Genomic DNA, 9,766 nt, shown 5'->3' with positions numbered 1-9,766 from the left:
TCCTGCTGGGGAGCAATGGAGTACTAGGTACCACCTCTGCCCTTCCATGCTGTATCCAGAAGTGGCAATGGCTCGTTCTGAGTCACTATTATACCTTTATGAGATGTTCTTCTATTAAAAAAGACATACGCATGTGCATAAATGCGTATTTTGGTCAACATTATGCATTTACTAAATAAATAACTCATTTAAATTAGTATATTCCACTTGTTTACAAAAGAAAATAATACTTTTTTAAAAAGCAGAATACCACATGCGGAAGGAGACCTGTAACCTTGACATTAAAGAGACCGCTGGCTTATAAATAAAAAAATTTGAATTCTGTAGGTCTTCTTTTCTATACTCTTCCATCAAATTAAGATGTGCAATGTAGAAAAATCTTCATAAACAGAAGTTACATACCTCCATAATTACTATTCTTAACAAAAATCCAAGGTTCTGCTTGGAGATTTTTGATAGTAAATTTTAATACAGCCTCCTAAATGTACCTTGAAAAAGTTCAATATAAAGATACACATCTTCTACAAGCAGCTGCTTTCTCAATTTAATTTGCACAGTTTTTTCATGCTCCACTGGTGTATTTAATGCTGCTGCACTCTGTAGGAGTTTTATCTATGATAAACCCAACAGCTGGCTGCTTGCTTCATACTGACCTTCTCGAAATGTTTTAGTACATGTCACCTAAGAATTACAGTATTACAGATTTAAACTGCCATTTCAGTGTGATTGGCACACAAGTGCCTCATTTCTTTAACCACCTATATGCGAACTCAGACCTGAATCTTTATTAAAAAACACACAAGTCAGTCAAGTTCACAGCTGAAGCAGTTTCAGCTGCTTTTAATACCAGTTCTAAATATTTTCCTGCTCATTTATTTAGCTGCACATGTTTTAGAAGCTTGTAATTAAGACAAATTGGGTAATCAAAGAAGAATAATCTTCCTTGTTACTTTACCATCCATTTAGCTTGGAGCAATGATGACAGATGTTGATTAGGGAAGAAGAAAAACTCCATACTGAAACAAGGACAGAATTTATATTTTTGGATAATAGCATTTTGAGAAGAAAAAATTCATAAATTCACATTTATACTTGTGAAACTGAGAGGTTAATGTGAAAAGACTTCTGCTGATAAATTAAGCACCTCATTATTATAGTGATTCACCTTCCATGTAGGAAGAGAGAAACTATTCCAACTTGATTATGAAGAGAAACCGAGTAAGTTTGGTTTGTGTAATTTCCAGCACCTATGCATATGAAGAATTTATTTTAAAAAGGTGGTAAAGGGATGAAGACCAATGGTGAGTAAAAGCAGTCTGTTATTTAGTAGTCTCTTCCTGCTAATATTTCAAGAAAAGCCCAGAAGTGGGTTGCAGTTTACCGAGTACAATGAAAACATAATAGACATTTCCTGCCCCAAGACCTTACCCTTAGTCCATAGTGTTCCCCTACCCCTGAGTACTCAAATGTGTACATAAATGATAAAAAGAGAGCACAGGAATTTTCACATATCAGTAATGTAAATCAGCTATTAGCAATTAGTATTTGTTGTTTCTAGTACATAAGCTCTATTCATCTGGGAGAATAAACTTATCCATGATAGCGATATCACATTATATAGCAGGTAAAGATAGAATAACAGTAATAAATGATTGTGGCAATGCCCACGATCACCAAGGCAGGCATGTGCTTCTGCACAGACAACCTGGGTCACAAAGAAAATACTTCCAGGTTAATCAAAAACAAACCACCATTTTACAGTAAGAAATTTAAGCAATTTTTAAAATGCTGACTAAATAGTTTCTATTAGGATTATATGGGACATTACATATATAGTGTTTAAACTACTTACAGAACACAAGAAAAAAAAGGTTGAAATAAAATTTGCCAGGTGATACTGTTTTTCACATTTCCTGTTAGACAATTCTAGTCTTTAAAAACAATTTTTTGCATATATAGAAGCACTACTATTAAAATGGAAAATAGAACTGAAAAGCACAATGTTTAATTGCATAAAAGGTTTATAAGGGAGATGCACAGACACTCTTGCACCTAAGACAGACCAGAAACTGAGGCTCTGAACCCCAAAAGAATTTCAAAAGAAGCAGTACTGCCTCTAGGAGGTAAAAACCATTCACAACAAATCCTGACTCACTCATGTAACTTTTTCATTTTAAAAGCTTATGGCAAACCTTATATCTGAAAGTTTTGTATATTACCACACATGTGCAATTTATACAATAGTAAAATGTATGGGAAAAGACCCTAATAGTCATGATCTATAAAAACAAACTAAAACAAAAAAAACAAACTAAACCACACAGCAAAACCCAGTAACATCAGCCAGAAATCAGACATCATTGATAATCCTGCTCTCCCCTTTATTATAGAGAATTAGTTATCATTAATACCTACATCTTAATTTATTTTCCAAATGTAACAGGGATGGAAGTCATCACATGAGAATTAATCTGCTTATTCTCAAATTAGACCTGAATTCCATTCTAAAGAGCAGCCTCTGGTTGGAAATTAACAGAAGCAAAGCATATTCTCAAAAATCAAGAATATAACTCTCATAATTCAAAATAATCATAATATACTAGGTCTGTCTGAGTACCTTTAGCACAACTTCAATATAATTTTATGTTACTTTTTCCCATTATCTGGCATTACCAACCCAGTCTTTCGATTTCGTACAAAAAAAAGGCATGCAGTTCTCCTCCCACTTACATCATACTTCGAAGTCAATAGACTTGAGCAGAGGCTGTACAAGGTTTAATTTATGGAGCTGTCTCCTACAGAAACAGACTAGGGCCAAACCCAATCTTTTTAATGTAAGATGACATCAAATTCAAAACATCACTTACTCAAGTCTTACCTGCCTGCATCAGTCTCCTTGAAGATCCCATCCTGGTTGGGACACAATTCACAACTAGGTGTGACACCACATTTGCATGCATCACAAAACCAAGGCTCTGTTGAATTTTCTGAAGCTGAACTCATGATAGAGTCACTCTCTCCATCAACACCATAGCAACCTACACACAGAATAAATGGAAGACCAACATAAGAAAAGACAATTATAGAAGTAGACAGTTACCAGTTAGGATTTCAGGAGGAAACATACACACAAGTTCAGAGGAATGATACTGAGAAAACTACTGAAACAACACTGCAAATATTATCATTAGTGCAAAATTTACATTTTAGAGAGATGCTGATGCAAAGAAGTGATCCATTTTATGTGATTGTCTTAGATTACAACTGAAAAACAATACTACTTTACTTCATTCTTCTAGCAACACTTGCTATTCTTCCAGACTATCTATTAAGAAGAAAAGAAGACTTAAAGCAACCAACAAAGACTGGGAAAAACTCAGTACATTTTTTCAAATAAAGAAATATTCTTCAAGTTAAATGCAACAAGCTCTTCTCCCTGAAAATGAACATTACTGACGTGAGGGTTGAGAGAGTGGTTTGTTTTTTTCCTAGAGGTTCATTATGACAGTAGAATCCGCTCAACAAATATGCACTTCACTTTTTCACTTTGCATTCAGCATCCAAATCAACTAAGAGAGAATACACACATGAAGTAAAACCCACTATTTACCTACTTTATGAGTTGTAGGACGCAGCTTAAAAACCCTTCTACAACTTCAAAACCGAAGTACAATTTGTGGAGCACAGATTGACAATTCTGAGACACCACACTGGTAATTGATAAAATACATTTATTTTTTCTTAATCACTTTCATTTGTACCTGGTTTTAAATTATAGCTAGACTCAATCATTCAGTTTCTCCATTTCTCTTCAGTATATCCACTGTATTATTCATGACTGTTAAGGTGCCTGTGCATGGAAATTACCATAAATTTAAGAAAGCAGTATTTTTAAAGTGATTTAGAAGCTTGTTATTTAAATTTTGTGCAAAAATAAGAGTTGTACTACTACTACTGCAAATGACAAAAAGGAAAATCTTAAAGCTTATCACCACAAAACTGTATTTTTGCATATCCCGCATTTTTAACGTTTAGCTGTTATTCAGTAAGAGGAAAATTATTTGTCAACAGTTAAAACATAATAGAGACTTTACTAAAAGATTAAATTCAGCTATTTGTCAAATACAGTGATCAAGTCAACATTTGTGCTTGCAGAACAGTTAAATTATTGAATTCTGAAATTAAATAGCAACCTGATTTGTTACTTTGCTTCATTACCTGCTGGCTGTAATAAAATAGCAACAGTGCTCTAACACTCCTTGTCACAAAAAGGTCTGCATAATAGACTGAAACTACATTCAGGAAATAAGTGACACTGTAGGAACTGTTTAAGAAATACAGTCTTGCATTACAGAATGAGACTCATCAATAAGAATTAAAATAAGAAGGCAGAATGTTTCTTTTCATTATAAAAGTATTCCAGAATGAATGGACAAGTAATGCACAGAAGTGCATTCAAAGACAAATTTCATTAGGGATATACAAGATCGTATGGCTGACACATAAGGTAACTCCATTTTCTTTATAATGTGATATCAGCTTTAAGCAGCATTCCAGAAAGTAATTTTTAAATTTCTAATAACACAGTGATGAATACATGCCAGTAAATCTCCATTTCAGCAGTAACACTAATGTTAACACAAACACACAGCCCATTGATATCATAAGAGTTGATGAATCATTAAGCTTTTTATAATTCCTTCAGACTTATTAACACATACACACTTTCCTAAAAGTACTTACTAAAAATTCCCTGACATTACAGAAGCAGTAGTACACTGCAGAATAAAATCACTTTCTTTCAAATACTGATGCTTCTTCACCGACAGTAATTAGATTTGTTTTCCTAACCTGAGTGCCATCAGTCTGCTGAAATCAGAATGGTGACTCCCACAAACTGTCTCACCTTCATTCTGAAACAGTCACCTTATTATACTTATCAGTCATTTGTACCTGATTATTGTTTATCCTTCTTCCTAGAAAATGATACAAATTTGCTGTAATTATTTCCATCCTTATCACATATGTTAACATTAAACATGTTAAAAATTTCTTTAATAAGACAAATCTAGGTTCTTTTCTTAAGTAGATTTTAAAAAATTTTCATATTTTTAACCCAATTTTTTGTGCCTATTTGTATAGAAATCTTAGTGACAGCTTTAAAGAATTTAAGATCTCTAACAGACAGGCAAAGAGACACTACTCTTTTCCCTAATTGCTGTTTAGCAAGAGCTAAACACCATACTGTAACAACCAGCAAAAAGTGTGGTCATTAGCTTGAGAAAACAGACTGGATTACCATTAATCATTGCTGATAAATAGATTCAAACAATCTGGTCCACAACAAAGCTGAAGAAAAGGAAATCCAGCCCCAAGACTGCTTCTGAACAGGGTATACACTGCCAAATAAAGCTATAGAACCAAAACTGCAATACAAAACCATGTTGGCTATGCAGCTGCATAAAACACTGCACTCAGTGGTAGATTTTAATACCAACATACATGAGACTGGTACCTCTAACCATGAAGGAAAAAACCTTCAGAGCAAGGTTTCAGAGAAGGTACTTTGTAAATTTTCTTGACTGAGTAGTGGCATGGACCAGTTTCAGTATGCTCTCGAGTAAGCCTGAACTCTACATAACATGTCTGGAGTTTATCTTCCAGGAGGAGCTAGAACTAATACATATAAATACTGAAACAAACCCCAGCTTTATGAACAGTATTTTAAATAGATAATTAGATAATGCACCATAAATAATTTCTATTCAAGTCTTGGGACCCAACAGCTGAAGTTTAAATTTAATCTAACAACACTTAACAAAATGAAGAGCTTAGTCTCAAAACTAATTAGAAACCACTTGTTAAGGACACACAAGTATTTTAACCCAGAATTTTTCTTACGCTTGCTAAAAAGAGTAATTTGCTGCTTTTGGATTGTTAAGTGATAACAGAAACCAAAGGAGAGATCACATTTCATCGTGTAATTTCCATATAGATAATACAAATGTTGTCAACAGCTGTAATTGTGAAACATCTGTAAAGCTACAAACAATAAATAGATGACGAATATTGCTCCTGGTTCTGACATCAAAAAAATCAGTATCTATATATATGAAAATAATTAAACTCCTTCAAAAAATCAGAAGTAAAAGATCCTTGCAAGCCAAAAATATATAGGGAAACAAAAAATTACCAGTAGCTCAATTTTTAAACAGTAAAACTTTCATGACTCAAAACCAGAAAAATAACTCAGAACAAAAAAATATTCAATGACTAAATATATTGTCCGATTTTAAAGAATGACACATAACACATTCATGATTACACTTCAGATTTAGATGTCAGGTGTGTAAAGGAGTAGATGCAAATGTTCTTCTCATGTACACGGAACAAAGTCCCACGTGACATCACTTCAACTGAGATATGAAGGCAAAAGCAGTTTCAGAACAAAATCCTACTGGAGAAACATATCCACTTTGCTAAAACTTTGAATTTCAGCCCAAGTGTATTTGATACGCTGAAGAGTTAGGATGATTACAGCACTCACCTGGAATGTCAGAGTCTGAAGTGTGGCCAGTCAAACCAGAGCAAGTACATAAACTTATCCTCCCATAACTACTGCTCACATCACATGTGCTAGTTATTCCAGATTAAATACTCCAGTTCCTTCTGTAAGTTCCTTTACTTCTCTATCCCTGCCCATGGGGGGGGGGGGGGAGGGGAACGCCTAGATGATTTGTAATGTCCACTCCAACCCCTAAATTCTATGATTCTATGACTACAGTGTTTACTGTACTAGACACCTATTAATTCTGCAGTCTAACTGCATCAGGTCAAAACTGTTCCAACATAATGAGAAACAAGAAAACTTCACTATCTTTCAGTTTTCCAAGGAATGGAAATCTACTTTCTGAGTATTAACTAGCAACCAAAATTAAAACCCAAAATGCCTTAATATTCTGACCTTCTTTCTTCCCTTGTTTCCACTAGTTGCAATATAAACTGCTGGCAGAAAAACTAGTTTGGTCCGAATAAAATCACATTTTTAAAGAACACAATTCTTTAAACACCTTGTCAAAATTTAGTATTGTCTATAAACAGATTATCAAATGCATTCAACCAAGCAGATACAATTATTTAACACTAGTGAAAAAGATGAACTTAGGAGTTCTAAACAACCGATTCAGTAGTTTTTACTTCCAATTCAAGTACCTTTAAAACAGTCATGCTAAGGGATTAGTATTTCTTTTATTTCCCCTTTGAAACTGGGGAAAAAGTGTTTTCTACTGAATTTTTGTGCGTTAAATCAGACCTACAGTACAAAATGCACTTGATAAAAAAATCTAAATGCACTTTTGCCCAAATCTATCTAAAAAGTTACAAGATCAAGAGTTTGAAGGTTTTAAAAACAGCTGTATTTTCACATTTTTATCATGCAATATTCTTTTATCTGTAACAGATAGTTACCTCTTTAAGTAGATCGTTATAGGATCCTTAAAAATGCTGACTACAACAAAGGTTCCACTTACTACTATCTGCCTTCATTTGCTATGCTGAAAGAATTATTTTGGTGCTGTTAACAAAAATTTTAAAAAGCATTACTTTTATGCGTCTTTAAAATGCAGAGACATGCAGAAATGAAGCTGCTACTTGGTAAATCATTCCATTCTAGCATTGAAAGGCTAAGTTGATGACCAAGTAAAGTTGTTCAACTTTCCTGTATGAATTATTGGAAATTGCTGGTGTTAGAACAGAAAGGTACCTAAGGGCTCACTACAAGTAAAAAAACCAGGAGGCAATCTTCATTTTCTTTCTAACAGCACCACAATTGTGCAGGCAATGCACAACTTAGCTGTTATCCTTAACAAATTAACTTAAGGATAACAGAGGAAAGGATACACACCTTGTAAAGGACATGTTTGGTTTCTGTTACTATCCCTGCATCTGTGACCCAGTTGGCGTTGAGCAACCACCCACCCTTGAGTGGAAAATACATAGACAAAAATAAAACAACTTTTAAACATTCTGCTTCAAATGCATGCTGCCTCTCTTTAGTCTTCACAAAAGATTCTCAAGTTTGGATCTTCAGAATACCCTTAAGATCTCCTTTTCAACTGCAGTTCATTATATCCTCATGTTTGTACACTATTAGATTACTGTACCATAACTCCTCCACGTCTGCCACGTCCTTGAACACCTCTTATGCTAAACGGTAAAGCTGGTTTACTATGATACTATGCTATGAATTTAAACACATGAAAGTCAAGAAATCAAAATTCTCACAACATTTACTGTTCCACTAATGGCATCTATTTATTACTATTAGTGCCAAGTTGTCTATTGAATGTATGTCACTATATACAGAAAATAAACGATTTTATTCCCTGATTTTAAAGCCATTTTACTCTGTCAATAGCTTATTTTTTATGTGATGGTCAATAAAATGAAATTGCAAACACTTTAAAATGCTACCATTAAAACAATTGTTCTAAAATTTATACCACTGAGGGAAATGGGAAGGGAGCTCTAATTCTTGCCTTGGCGGCATCTGTTCCTTCACTTCTCTGGGAGGGTAATTTTTTGCCAAATAGGATATCTGCATACATTAATTATATCCTACATATACTGTGAGACTTATTGTAAAGATCATGAAAACATGAACTTTATGGTAAACTGTAGGTTTGCAAAATTGAATGCTATGAGATCACACTATTCAAAATATATTTCAATCCGTAACTGGACGAACAGCTTAAAATAAATACATCAATAATTTCATGCATCATAAATTCAGAACAGTATTTTTATTAAGTGGAGAGTACTAAAGCACAATATTTTGAAAAATGAATTTTTATACCAGACAGCAGCAGACCACAGTAGTGGTCAAAATTAAAATGCAAAAATGTTTTACTACACTGCAAAGCATATGGTGACTACACCACTGCTTTAAGCAAGAGAAATTTTATTCCCTGACATATACATCAAAGTAAAGTAAGAAGTAAAGACAGGGGATGGAAAAGAAACAGCTGAAAAAATTTAGAATTTCTCTCATTTAACTCACAGCAACTAACTCAAGGGCAACAGCTGGCAAGTGTACTACCTACAGTTATGGCACATGCTATGATGTGAGCCACACATTTTCTACAGACATATTGCAATCAATATGTCAAAAAAACTGACACCCCAGTTGGGGGTGTCCTGCTATTACAAGATTGTACCACAAAAGCATTTATCCAAAATAACGAGTTAGTGGCTAAAGAAGATCTTTATAAAAAGAAATGAGAACTATCTTCAAACAGAAGCAAAAACTCTGAGAAGCAACTGTAGAAATTCAGTAAGATATTTTTTCCCTTTTTTTGGGGGGAGGGACTGGATGGGGACAGGCTGATACCTGAAATGAGAACAAATTTTTAATCAAGGGACTTATTAATTAATTACAGGCTGTTTAGACATAACAGATGAATACAATGTATAAGAGTCAATATTAAATTATCATTGCATGTATGCCACTTATGCAGTTTTAAAGGCAGTTACATTTTGAACCAGTTATTTTGCTGCACAGAGTATAGATTTTTGGACATGTGTTTGCAGAACAAAGACACCTTCTATCCAAGTGATGCAGGCCATGCAGATGATATAAACAACATAAAATAGTTGTATTGGTAAGGAAACTGAATTTCCCAGAATCTCAAAATTTATCAGTGAGGAAGTAAAGGTGTTTATTAATGGTCCATGACTCTAGGTCTGAATGAGAATCCCCCGCTAACTC

The 9,766-nt window shown here is 34.0% G+C and overlaps 1 protein-coding gene across 1 annotated transcript in view; it reads right to left on the bottom strand.

Annotated features, from left to right (window-relative positions):
• Window positions 1–9,766, bottom strand: part of PHF14 (PHD finger protein 14) — a gene marked incomplete at its 3' end in the record, with an annotated part of 110,021 nt that overhangs the window by 76,742 nt on the left and 23,513 nt on the right. The window contains exon 4 of the mRNA XM_009075152.1: window positions 2,879–3,038. Within this exon, the coding sequence (XP_009073400.1) occupies window positions 2,879–3,038 (160 nt within the window). The remainder of the gene's footprint in view (window positions 1–2,878; window positions 3,039–9,766) is intronic.

This window comes from Acanthisitta chloris, unplaced genomic scaffold (genome assembly GCF_000695815.1).
Source record: "Acanthisitta chloris isolate BGI_N310 unplaced genomic scaffold, ASM69581v1 scaffold320, whole genome shotgun sequence".
NCBI lineage: Eukaryota > Metazoa > Chordata > Aves > Passeriformes > Acanthisittidae > Acanthisitta > Acanthisitta chloris.
Note: the sequence above shows the minus strand (reverse complement) of the source record. Positions and strands in the feature narration are given on the sequence as shown.